Source organism: Carassius gibelio, chromosome B3, assembly GCF_023724105.1.
Source record: "Carassius gibelio isolate Cgi1373 ecotype wild population from Czech Republic chromosome B3, carGib1.2-hapl.c, whole genome shotgun sequence".
NCBI classification, from domain to species: Eukaryota; Metazoa; Chordata; class Actinopteri; order Cypriniformes; family Cyprinidae; genus Carassius; species Carassius gibelio.
The window spans coordinates 27,478,412-27,491,349 of NC_068398.1; the positions used below are offsets into that span (position 1 = coordinate 27,478,412).

The window sequence follows — 12,938 nt, forward strand, 5'->3', positions numbered from 1 at the left end:
CTCTTGGAATAATTTGTAATTACTTGTTTATGGACATGATTTTCTTATTGCTTATTTAATTTCTATTTATTTGGTTTCGTTTATTATTTTATTTGTTTTGATGTAATTGTTATGTTATTGCCTTGTATGTTCTTTCTTTTCAAAGCTGCAATAAAAAATAAAATAAAAAAGAATCTACAAGGCGGGATTTCCACCCTGAGCAGCCAATAGAAACAGGGGACACGGGAAGCGATTCGTGATCCATCACGGTTTTCTTCCTTAAATCATTTAAACCAATCAAAGAGAGGCCGCCTTCCTGACAGCGCACATGATTGGGTATGTTGTTTAAATTGACATACCTTGCAGCCAATCAGAGGAGGCAGACGTGACCCTCTGCCCAATCACGAACGAGGACGTAGTTCCGAAGCTTATAAATGACAAGGTGACAGTTTTTACGGCGTTACTCCTTGCCTCTAAAATAGCTGCAATCTTGTCCCTGTAACCCCGGGCCTTGTGTGCTGTATCTAATAGGTGAGTCAGGTTTTCTCTGCGTTCGTTTAAAAATACGTAATGGGCAGCTTTGCTTTTTATAAGCTGTGAAGTGTGCGGAAGTTGTTGATCCGGATCGGGTAACTGCGGTGCCATTCAGAGAAGCGCGATGCTAAAGCTCCGCTAGCCGCTTGTCAAAGTCATTTCATATGAATGAATGAATGAATCCGTTTGAGATTACATATTAGGACCCTAACACGTCGAGCAACCGGGAAATAGCACAAATGCTCCTTAGCTTCGAGAATTATATTGCTTTTTAAATGCACGCAGGCGTTCTTCACTTATCGCCCGTGACACTTAAAAAATGTCTGACTCGCGCGCGGCCCTCAAGATCCTTTGCCCTACCTCTGCGACTAAACCATGCACTTGCATGCATTCTTATGCTACAATGAAGTGCAACTATAAATCATGTCCGTGTCATGTAGTAAGAAGGCTTACATGCGTTTAAGTAAAAAAAGAAGAAAAAAAAAGCGATTGGTGACCTTCGCTCTCCAGCCTACTCGCCTGAGCAGTTTCCGGACAAGTTCAACGCCTAAAGTTTGAGATTAGTAATCTTAACAAAGATTATTAATGTCCTTTCATACTTAAAAATGCATGGACCTTGTCCTCAGGTTGTTCAAAAGATTATCCATGCTATGACCTGAAATGGGGCCAAATAGACAACCTAAGGAACTCTTAATAACGTATGTAATTAAATAAAACATGCATAAGATGAAAATATTTAGTACAGAATTTATGGCTGGAATTATGCTGCTAGTGTCACAATGTGGACCGTTCAACAGGCTCTGCCTAATAACCTCAGATTTGTTGGATTAAACTATCTCTCCAATCTGTACCTCTTACTGTGGGTAAAAACTGGTATTACCGTAGTGAAACATCCAGCCCATGACCTCTGTGCTGCCATGTTTGACCACTGACCTACAGTGGATGTGCACTTGGGCTGAAGCCACCTAGAATCCTTTGGTTGAATGTAAACCTATCCGAGCAGATGATCTTTTGATTTGTATGCTGATGATATTAGGGAACTATTTAATATCTAATTTGCTTTCTCCGAATGGCATGGTCTTAAATTTAAGGTCTTTTCAGTTGCTAAATTAGTTGTTTAAGTCTTGATGGCACACATCTCCTGTCTTTGTCGCCTTCCGTAAATAAATATCACTGTGTATGGAACACTACATTTAATGCCATGCTGTGTATGACACTAGTGTTTTCTTTCACCTGTTTAACATCTCCTTTCTTCTCCACAGGCTCCAAACATGTACGCGTGTGCTAAGTTTGTCACCTCACCTGCTGTGGTATGTATTCAGTCTCAACTACCGTCACACTCCATTGACCATCTCAGAAAATGACCTTAATGCCACGGCTTTTTGGAGACATGTTATGAGTATTGAGTAACTTCCATGGAAGTATCAATTCTAATCATGCATTTAAAGGCTTGTTAAGTTTAGGTTTATGCATTTAGAAGATGCTTTCATTCAAAGTGACTTGCAATAGAGGAACATAAGGATTTTTTTTACAAAGCCAACAATATTCACAGCAGCCTAAATCATGCCAGGTGTATTCAGAAGCTATTTTAAGAAAGGAGCTAGAGCAGGAAAGACATACCAACACATTTTTTTTTTTTTCCCCTTCTCTGCAAGTGCATTGGTTTAAGGTTGTTAAAGATAACATTAATACCAGTTGGATCCTTGTACTCACTCACGTAAAATATTTGAATCCGTAACCTGCTTTCTGTTCAGGTTTGTTTATAGAAAAACAATGCATATCATATTGACATTTTAATTTAGTTCTCATTGTGAATTTGTTTCCCCCTCAGCTCCGTGGAGGATCCAGGGTTTTGGCCCGGCCTGTTTCAGTGCTGTTCAACAGACCAGAAGCAAGAACTGAACAGGTAAAAAAGATAAAGTCCCTTCCCTGTGTCTTGCAGCTTGTCTTGCTCGTGCTTACATCTCTTGCTCTTCTCAGGCTGCTCTGTTGCCAGTCAGTGAAGCGAGTCTTAATGTAACCCGGGGGTTCCAGACCAGCGCTGTATCCAGAGATATCGACACCGCGGCCAAGTTCATTGGTGCTGGCGCTGCCACGGTGGGTGTGGCCGGATCAGGAGCAGGAATCGGGACGGTGTTCGGCAGCCTCATTATTGGCTATGCCAGGTAATCAGTCTCTTGAACTCAGTTTATTTGTTATACACATGGCTTGTGTCTAAATGGCTTTTTCTCCATTTACAGGAACCCCTCCCTGAAACAGCAGCTCTTTTCCTATGCCATTTTGGGCTTCGCTTTGTCTGAGGCCATGGGTCTGTTCTGTCTGATGGTGGCGTTCCTCATCCTGTTCGCCATGTAATTTGGACGTCTTCTCTTGCGGTCCGACTCTCTTGATCTGGAGACTGGACACACAGCTTCGGCCGTGGCTCCGCCATTCCAACAAAACTACAAGAAAACTCTCCCTTTTTATGTTTCCCCCCCGTACAGTTTTTCCTCTATCTGAAAGTTTTATGTAAGAACAGACCTCACATAAGACCATCTGAATAAATGGTTGAAATCTGTTTGCCCTTGCTCTCGTTTTTTTTCTGCTTTGAGGACGCAAAGTTGTTGAGGAAAGGTAGACTAGGCTGGTGTGTTTTTAAAACTAATATTGGATTTGGGGAACGTTTATCAAAAAATTTACTTGAATATAACGAGACAATCACAATTTTCTTTTCGAATGAAATATCCCCTTAATAGCTCCTGGTTAGTCTAATAAAATATTTAGCAATGCAAAAAATACATGACCGATCGTTGGGTTAACTGATTTTTGGTTTAAAACTTCACTTATCTGTGTAATGCAAGTATGCTAATTTTAAGTAATGTTCATAGTCACTGCTATGCTATAATTAATTGTGCTACTGTAAAACTAGTAACTCATTGTCATAAAAAGCTTCTCAAAGCTTCTTCGTTTGAAGGACATCCTAAATTTCGTTCCTAGAGAAGCAAATGTAGAAATGTTGGTAGCCAGGGTTCCCTGCAATTTATTTTGTGGGCGCTCGGTACTGAAGTTACCCTGTCATATGAAGAGCTTTCCAAACTATCATGAGCAAACTCTTTTTTTTTTTTTTAGGGCTATGAACCAAGAAGGGACGTCGTTAAAAATACCCTAGCCGAAAGATTTCGTCGATTCCGTTACATTAACGGTTCTTGAATGTACGTTAAGTGAAATCAAAAACCTGCATCCCAACACAAGTTTGATTCCCTAACGAAGGATTCTTATGAACTGATTCATTTTAGTCAATCAAATAATCGGCTAACCGAGACTTATAGCAATTGCATTTCATTGCCCTTCTGTTGGCTTTGCTTCTATTGCCTTTATTTGGATAAAAGCCTCTGCTAAATGTCTACATGTAACTCAAATCGAGTGCGACTAAAGTGAACCGAATCGCTAACAAATGACTCGTACGAACTGATTCGTTTGAAATGAATCGGTGAGTAAATAGCGACTCCCGTCTTTTTAATGAATCAAACACTTACCAACTAATACGACTCATGAACCTCAAGTTATTGTTGGGCTCCAAATGAACCAGCAATGGTTACCGTATAGCACTGTTTCCTATAACCGTTTGACATGTAGTTCAAAGACACGTTATTTAGAGTTTTGTTAACCAGATAAATCCCGAGAGAATCGTTTGAATCCTGAATCTCCTGTAGGAGTGCACCGCTAGATGGCACTGTTTGCTTCAAAACGAGAAGGAAGTGAAGTGAGAGGACATGAAGCAGCGCCGATAAACAGGCCAGACGAAGAGAAACTACGTTTAGACTCAGTTACTCACCGATGCGACTGATAAACGCGTCTCTAAGCTCAGCTAACGTTACTTCGGAAAACTGGTTAAAATCGGCGCTGCTTTCGCCGTTAAGTTTGTTATCGTTGAGGTCTGAAGAGGGGAAAGAGGAGAGTATGTAGGAGTCATCTATCTCTTCCTGCCGTCCTCCTCCTCCTTCTCCACTTGACTCCGAGCTAGGAGAAACAGAAACTACATTGTCCACGGACTGATCTGACAGCGTCTCGCTCCGTTCATCGACGATGGCGGATAGCGTCGGGGAGCAGGCCAACGGGTCTGTGGGGGCGCAGTTGTCCGCGAGTTTGGTTAATTCCCTCCCGGGACACTCTTCAGCCTCGCCGCCTCCGGCAGACACCGGCCTGCTCGAGCCCTCGGTGCCCGTGGTAGCCATTCCTCCGTCCCTGCCGACCGGTGTCGTGTCAGGGGTCCCGGCCGGAGCGAGCCTCCTGTCCCAAATCCAGGCCACCTCCTGGGATCCCACGATGAGCACCGACTGGGACAACGAGAAGGCGTCCCAGCAGTGCATCCTCCGGATAAAAAGGTAACGCTGGGCTGTCATGTAGAGCTATATCTGTTTTGGGAAATGTAAGACATCTTTAAGTAAAGCAGCGTGACATTAGCATTGTTTGTCCCGAAGCCTGAATAAACACAGACTCCCGATTTAACACAAACTAACCGTTTTAACTGCTTTTGATTCTCGGCACATTATGTATGTGACCCTGGACCACAAAACCATCGTAAGGGTACATGTTTTTGTAATTGAGATTTATACATCATCTGAAATCTGAATAAATGATTCACCATTGATGTAAATAAACCATTAAGAGAACCTAAACCATTGATGTATGGTTTGTTGGGATAGGATAATATTTGGCCGAGATGCAACTGTTTGAAAATCTAGAATGAGGTGTGGTGCAAAAAAGGAAAAAAATCTAAATATTGAGAAAATCGCATTTAAAGTTGTCCAGATTAAGTTCTTAGCAATGTATATTACTAATCAAAAATTAAGTTTGTATATATGTACAGTAGGAAATTTACAAAATATCTTCATGGAAGATGATCTGTACTTAATATCCTAACGATTTTTGGCATAAAAAGAAAAATTGATAATTTTGAGACATTCAATGTTTTGTTGCTACAAATATAACTACTGTGCTACTTCAGACTGCTTTTGTGGACCAGGGTCACACGCAAGTGGGTGCACAATGTATATATTTATTTTATAGAAAGTATTATATACATACAGTTTTTGAACCATTATTATTACATTTTCATCTTGGGTATGTATTTCTTTCTTTGAGAAGTGATGCCTGCTGCACAAAATTAGCTATTTATTGTATATTGATTTGAATTTTTATGCATATGTTTATTATATATACATTTTTTATTTCATATATATGTTTATCTTGTTGCATATAATTGCTCTTTTGTTGATTTTGATTGCTTCCATTGCCCTCATTTGTAAGTCCCTCTGGATAAAAGTGTCTACTAAATGTAATGTAACCATAATGAATATTGTTATTTTTTTGATTGGCACCTTTCTTTAGAAAACCACCAAATAATGACATTTATCAGTAGAACAGGGAACTTCTTAATTAGAAAAGATTATTGAACATCTGTAAAATATTGCTCCAGTAAGCAGGCATTCTCCACTCTCCTGGTATCGAAACATTCTCCAGCCACATGTTGCAAGCAGATTCATCTGTCATAGGCGACTGTATTTACAAGACACAGTGTTGCCACTCGGGGGAATTATCACTTGGCAGTGACTTTGTCCTGGGCATGAAGTGATAGATGTCCCTGGAGGACTAATAATGGAGATGTGGACACAAGACGAAGGCACTTGGTGACACAGAGTCCGTTATGTTCATGTGAAGTGTGTCTCTTTAATCCAGGCATTCAGTGATCTGATGGTTTTCTCGGTAGGGTATTTCTGTGAGCTCTGCTTCCTCCTCATTTCGTCTTCTCATACCCTGCTCTTCTGTCCTTCGTTTAGAGACATTATGTCCATTTATAAAGAGCCTCCTCCAGGAATGTTTGTGGTTCCTGATCCTCATGACATGACCAAGGTAAGCATCGGCACACTTTACCCTCACACTGCACATGGTGATATTTCTGCTCTCTGCTCCCTCGATCCTTACTTTATATTGTTTTATTCGTACTAAACAATGAAGGCATTAATTGCATGTGTACAGTTAAAGTATTAGGTTACATGGACAATACTTTTACAGTTTTTTTTATCTTATTCAGGGTCAGTATGATTTTTTTTCTTTTTGAAAGAAATTAATACTTTTATTCAGCTCGGATGAATTAAATTGATCAAAAGTGACCATGAAGACATATATTGTTACATAAATATGTTTCAAACAACTGTGGTTCAGTTCATCAAAGAGATTCTGATTTAAAAAACTAGCATTTCTTAAACACCAAGTTAGCATTTTCTGAAGGATCGCGTGACACTGAAAACTGAGATAATAACTGATGAAAATTCAGTTTAGCCACCACTGGAGTTATTTTTGAACTGTAAAATCGTATAAGGTTTCTGTTTTACTGTATGTTTGATCAAATAAATACAATCTTGGTAAGCATAAGAAGGCTTCTTTTAAAAATATTAACATATTGAGCTGACCCCAAACTTCTAAACCAGCTCCAACCCAAACCATGTAGTTTTCAAATAAGCCTAAATGATTAGATTAGCTGGATCAGCTGGGTTTAATTAGGGTCGGAGCTAAACTCTGCAGGGCTGCAGCCCTTATTTTTTTGTTTGCATTTTTTATTAATGCTTTTAACATTTTATGTACAAGCATGCATTAACTATGAACAATGGTATAAAATTAGCATTAACCTCAATGAACAAATGGTGAAAGTATTGGGTGATGATGTAGTACAGTAAGTCATGGAGGTCGCTGCAGTGGTTTGGATTAAGCCGTCCTCCTCCTCCTCGTGTCTCCACAGATTCACGCCCTCATCACCGGCCCCTTCGACACACCATATGAGGGAGGCTTCTTCCTCTTCCTGTTCCGCTGTCCCCCTGACTATCCCATCCACCCTCCACGGGTCAAACTGATCACTACCGGCCACAACACCGTTCGATTCAACCCCAACTTCTACCGCAACGGCAAAGTCTGCCTCAGCATCCTTGGGTAAGGGTGATCTATTTTTGTGATTGGAGTCACACGTGTATTTTACTTAACCACTTTTAGTTCCCAAACTGAGGTCTGCTTACACCAAGGACAATATGTTTGAATATTTTTTTATTCTAATCCTGTGACAGTAGAGTCCACATCACATCCATAATGAAAACGAGACATGATCAATATTGTAGAAATCACTTTGTTTTTTGTCTGTGAATGAATGATAATAGTATAGTTAACAGTAATAGCTAGCTTGATCGTCGTTGTTGTGATCCTGATTTTGATCGCGGTTTCTTTCCACAGCACTTGGACCGGTCCAGCGTGGAGTCCCGCCCAGAGCATCTCCTCTGTTCTCATCTCCATACAGTCCCTAATGACAGAGAACCCTTACCACAATGAGCCAGGCTTTGAGCAGGTACTACAGCTCCCACAATGCATTCTTAGTATCTAAAGCCTTGATGTGGCCCTCCTGTAATCTGTGCTTTATTCTGAACACTGTGACTGCTCATCTGTTTGCTAGGAAAGGCATCCAGGAGACAGCAAGAACTATAACGAGTGCATCCGCCACGAGACCATGCGAGTTGCAGTGTGTGATATGCTCGAGGGCAAAGTGTCGTGTCCCAAGGCCTTGTGGTGAGTGATTATCCCTTGAACATTGTGCATAATCAGGGTAATTTTTAAAGCGCTTGTAGTCCACACCAAACCTCTCTAAGTATTGTTGTTAGTGATGGACCAAAATTTAGCAACCAGTCATTTTCGTCCTGCAATTTTCAGTTTCTGCGTTTCGACACACTTTTGACTGTGTGAGTGTCTATTTTTGTGCTAGTGCCCGGATTAATAATATTGATTTCTCATTGTTAATGAATAGCTTTCAATTTCTTTTTATTTTCTCATTTAATACAAAAAGAAATCTGCCGCTTTTTGATGTAAAGTAACAGATGGCTGTAGATGCATGAATGGATCATCTCTTCTGCTTTACTAACACAAAATAAACATTCATGAACATCAGATGGTATGCTGAAGGAAACTGAAATTTACTGTAAGTAATCATTCGGTGAGTGTTTCAGCGGCCAAAAATGTGTCAGTAAAACTGCTTACAATGTTACATTTACCTCAGGAAAGACATTCAGTGTCCATAAACCGGTTAGTCAGCTGAACTGAAAAGAGCGAAGAGGAGCATTTTGATAGATAAATAAATACTTGAATAAATATTCATAAACCTGTTGTCTTCATCAGTTAATGTATGTTTGAATAAAGCTGTCATGAAAACAAGTTTGATTATTAGCATGGTTGGAGTGGAAACATAATTATGCGATTAAGAAGTGGACATGTAGTTTAAATATTTGTGCAATTTTTTTTTATTTGAATGTTTCTTCAATTTTAAATAGCTTTTTTTTATTAATGTTTTCAGCTAAATTAAACTGTTAATTCCTGTTCCCTTGGCTCAGTGGTAGAGCATCATTGCATTAGCAGCTCCAAAGGTTGTAGGTAAACACATACTGGTAAAAAATAAATGTATAGCCTGAATGTGGTAATTTTGGGTGTCAGTGTCTCTGTTGAAAAAAGTGCATTGATTATTACTCTTTACTGAACACCCTTATAAAAAGCATTGTTTTTCCATCCTAGCAGCGTGATGGAGAAATCCTTCCTGGAGTACTATGATTTCTATGAGGGGGTCTGCAAAGAACATCTGCATCTCCAAGGACAGAACATGCAGGTGATGACTGTTTGCAAATCTGCTTTGCTACTTTTCCCACTGTGCCTTATTATTTGTCATCTTGATCGCCATCCTAGCATTAGAAGTATAACCTTATGCAAGCGCTGAGCATTGTGACATTCCTGTTCGCTGCGGTGAGTCAAAGAATCTGACGTCCTTCCACGCCTCGGAGCGCGGAGCTGAGCCGAATCACTCCGCACAGCTTCTGTTCGCCAGCAGCCGGTTCTGTGGGATTTACAGAGGTGTTATTGTCCTCAAGTCACGCTATCAATCAGCTTTCAGGAATTTTGTAGTCATGCCGCACCGAGCTGTTGTTCAGCTGCTTTAATTTTATTGTCTTTGTGTGATTTGCTCTCATCTTTTCTATAGTGTTATGATATTGTATAATCTGTTTAAATGATCTATTATAGATCAGTGATTGTAACTTGTTTACATTTTATTGCTTTCTTATTCTTATCCTGACTGCACACAAATACAGTAAAAACTGTAAAATTATTACAATTTAAAACAACTGTTTTCAGTAAAAAAAAAAAAAAAATATATATATATATATATATATACACACACACACATATGCAAAGCAAATTCTTTTGCATTACTCCAGTCTTCAGTATCACATGACCCTTTAGAAATCAGTCTATGATGACTTGCTACTCAAAAAGCTGCTCTTCTTTTATCAATATTGAAAACCGTTAAATACTTGACCACTTTTAGTTCCGACAGATACATTTCTTTAGGATAAAAAAAATAAAGAAAAGTTCAAAAGAAAATAGAAATCTGTCATAACATTGTAAATGTGATAAGTTTATTCACAGCATTCTTGCTGAACTAAAGTATTTGTTTCTTTCAAAGGAAATGGAATACTGCCAAACTGTTGAATGGGGGTGTATATATTATTATATAACAAATACATACTTGGGGGTTATTTTTTTATTTATTTATTTATTTTATTTTTTTATTATTATATCCACTTTGGTACTTTGCACCTTAGTTTGGTTAGATATCCTAAATGCCCTGTTTCTTCCCTCCCTTTTTTTTTTTTTTTTGCAGGATCCTTTTGGGGAGAAGAGAGGTCGTTTTGACTACCAGGGTCTGTTGACCCGTCTCAGAGCCATCCAGAGGCGCTTGCGGGAAAAGTGCCCACCAGAGGACCACGACGGTGACTCTGACTCAGACACCAGCTCCTCCGGCACCGATCCGGACAGTCAGGGCAGCTCACAGCCTTAGAGTGCCCTCTCTCAGGGTGCGAAGCCAGCAAGGTTAGACCGTTCCCCTTTACCTGCAGCTCCGGACGCCTCTCAAGCGAGCACCGATGTAAGGAGGGCTGAAATACCAGAGGACAGAGTTTCTGTCTCATCCCATTGGTTAATATTTTCCTCTTGCTCCTTGTGTGTTGGCCAATGACTGCCTTTTGTTTTTCTCTTCTTTTTTTTTTTGCCTCTAATGGAGGAGAGGTTCAGTCCAGAGGGGGAATGAGGTGTATAGATGTATGTGTGTACATTTGTAAGTGACAAAGATGTATACGCCGGTCATCACAGCCTCAGCTTTTTGAGTGCATGTTTCTCTGACCCTTCCTGCGTCCAGTGTAGAGTTAACAGAAAAAATAAGTCGAAGAATTAATGATGATGATGATGATAAAATCACTCTTAAAACAAACCGCTTTACTTGCAAATACACACTTAGTTCCTAAAACATTATTTCACTCACGAAATTGTTTAAAACATAAATTGAGATCCAAACTGATAATGAATTGAATACCACACTTTAAGACTGATGCAACTTTAAAAAATAAATAAGTATATGTAACCGTCCATAGAGAAGTTTTATTTGAATGCTCTTAAAATGCTGTTGAACTGGTGAAAGCATCAGCAGCCGGCCGAGCCCTTTTGGGAACGGTTGCCTTTTGAGTGTCGTCGACTTTTTGGAAATAGTTTTGTTTGGTGAACTTCGATCTGTCAGTGTCAAATGAGACATCTTTTCTGTTATTGTTCTGGGAATAACCTTGAATTTCCAACAGACTAGAAACTAACTTTTGCTCCCTTTTCTTGGTTATTTTACTTGTAATTCTTAGACAGCAATTCCACTCCAGCCTCCGCTCAAAGTGTCCCTCGATACTGCTACAAATGTCCTTCTCTTTACCGGGGATACTGTGCCACTGGTGTCCTCATATGCAACAGGATGAAGCTGCCTCGCACGGATTGGAGAAACCGTTACTTGACACCATGGTTCATGACTATCTATGCTCCTAAATATTTAGCAAAAATCTATTGCAATCCATCCCTTTAAATAGCAGGCACATAGTTTTCCACAGCATGCTAAACACAACCAGACTGGCAGCCTTTAGTATTTTTTATACATGTTATATAATGCATATACAATTATAATGCATTTTATTTATGGACAAGCATATGGTCTTCTATTAAGTGAACCACAAAACAACACTTTTGACAAAGTTTTGCATTCTCCAGCGGGTCTTAAGTACAGTTCAGAGGTTTTGCATGCGCTATCATTCTGATGCAGTTGATCTCTCTCTTAAGTGTGAGAGAATATATTCTGGTCTAGGACATTATATTTTGTTAGGTTGCTTGATTTGTTTGGTTTGAATGAACAGTTTCTCTTCTAGAACGCCCTGCAACAGGAAACCGTTCCCTGGCTATGAGTTTGACTTGATGTACTAACGCTTTTCCCTTGTTAGCAAAATGAATTATGTGAATAATTAATGTATCGATCTGTTGCAACTGTAATAAGAAAAAAATATATAAATCTGATTCTGATTACTTGTGCCTCTCTTGGATTTCATTTGTTTCATCAACTTACTATTTTAATCATGCAAAATTGCAGGGGCAGTAAGAGTGTATTTTTGAAGTTCACATGTTGATTTTATGCATTTTTAACAGATAGGTCCATAGTTGAGATATATATATTTGCATGTCTATTTCCAGAAATGTTATGATAAGATGTTTAGAAAGTAAATGCATTCTGATTTTTCTAGCACATTTAGCTGTATGTGGGATCATCTTAATCTACAAAAGTACCAGACTTTAAACATTTATGAATTGTTAAACATGCTTAATAAAACGGGCTAGAAATGACCACATTTATAGAGTTTTATACAGGGTTTGCCAAAAAATAAAATAAAAATCTTTTTGATAATAGAGTTCATATATGGAACTGTCGTTAGGGGGCGATAGTGTGTAGCTTTGGTCACCACAGACCTTGAGCTAACTGTGTTATGATGAAGAAAACTGTAAACCAGTGTGAAACAGGAATTGCCACTGTTCTCGCTGGTAAAGGAAAAGATCAGCTAAAACATCTTAATGTAACGTCCCCTAACTAAACACTTCACTCTTAAAAACAACAGTAAGCACAGAATTACTAACAAACACAATAAGCGCCACAGAAAAGGGTATGAAATTTATGCAACAGATATCACACCTTTAACAACTTTTCTCCTTTTTTTGTCTGTGCCCTCCTGGGTCAAACCTGTTGAAGCAAACTGATCTCAAACATGAATCCTGAAAGTGAACATAACTGAAGACATGAAGAGATTTGTAGTAAAAAAGCATCCGTGAAGAGTTGTAGCTCTTCTTGAAGGAACTGCCATACATGTACCTCATCTGGTAAATGTTAAAAGATTAGTTTGTAAAGCTATCTTTGAAAACGGAAACGCGTTGTATTTACAATAATTGGTTTTAAGAAAACATGGACCCTTCAAGCTTTCAAATTTTCATTAGGATTGGAGTAATAAATT

The 12,938-nt window shown here is 39.1% G+C and overlaps 2 protein-coding genes across 3 annotated transcripts; both read left to right on the plus strand.

Moving 5' to 3' along the window:
* The first annotated feature begins 389 nt into the window (after nt 1–389).
* Nucleotides 390–3,070, plus strand: atp5mc1 (ATP synthase membrane subunit c locus 1). Its single transcript, XM_052551367.1, has 5 exons — nt 390–510; nt 1,776–1,823; nt 2,345–2,419; nt 2,494–2,678; nt 2,754–3,070. Exons 2-5 carry the CDS (start codon nt 1,785–1,787, stop codon nt 2,866–2,868), a joined length of 414 nt encoding a protein of 137 aa, XP_052407327.1. The 5' UTR covers nt 390–510; nt 1,776–1,784; the 3' UTR covers nt 2,869–3,070.
* A 1,160-nt stretch (nt 3,071–4,230) lies between these two features.
* Nucleotides 4,231–11,964, plus strand: ube2z (ubiquitin-conjugating enzyme E2Z). Of its 2 annotated transcripts, none has more exons than XM_052551366.1 (7): nt 4,231–4,877; nt 6,333–6,405; nt 7,292–7,479; nt 7,774–7,885; nt 7,991–8,103; nt 9,100–9,187; nt 10,238–11,964. In XM_052551366.1, exons 1-7 carry the CDS (start codon nt 4,579–4,581, stop codon nt 10,412–10,414), a joined length of 1,050 nt encoding a protein of 349 aa, XP_052407326.1. In that variant the 5' UTR covers nt 4,231–4,578; the 3' UTR covers nt 10,415–11,964. The 2 variants fall into 2 exon arrangements, with proteins under 2 accessions (XP_052407326.1, XP_052407325.1); XM_052551365.1 differs by having other exon boundaries at nt 4,232–4,877; nt 9,097–9,187.
* The last annotated feature ends 974 nt before the right edge of the window (nt 11,965–12,938 follow it).

Coding starts and splice junctions, on each gene's coding strand:
- ube2z (XM_052551365.1), top strand. CDS start 4,579: ATGGCGGATAGCGTCGGGGAGCAGGCCAACGGGTCTGTGGGGGCGCAG. Junction 4,878..6,332: donor TGCATCCTCCGGATAAAAAG/GTAACGCTGGGC, acceptor TCCTTCGTTTAG/AGACATTATGTCCATTTATA. Junction 7,886..7,990: donor ATGAGCCAGGCTTTGAGCAG/GTACTACAGCTC, acceptor TCTGTTTGCTAG/GAAAGGCATCCAGGAGACAG.
- atp5mc1 (XM_052551367.1), top strand. CDS start 1,785: ATGTACGCGTGTGCTAAGTTTGTCACCTCACCTGCTGTG. Junction 1,824..2,344: donor TTGTCACCTCACCTGCTGTG/GTATGTATTCAG, acceptor TTTCCCCCTCAG/CTCCGTGGAGGATCCAGGGT. Junction 2,679..2,753: donor CTCATTATTGGCTATGCCAG/GTAATCAGTCTC, acceptor CTCCATTTACAG/GAACCCCTCCCTGAAACAGC.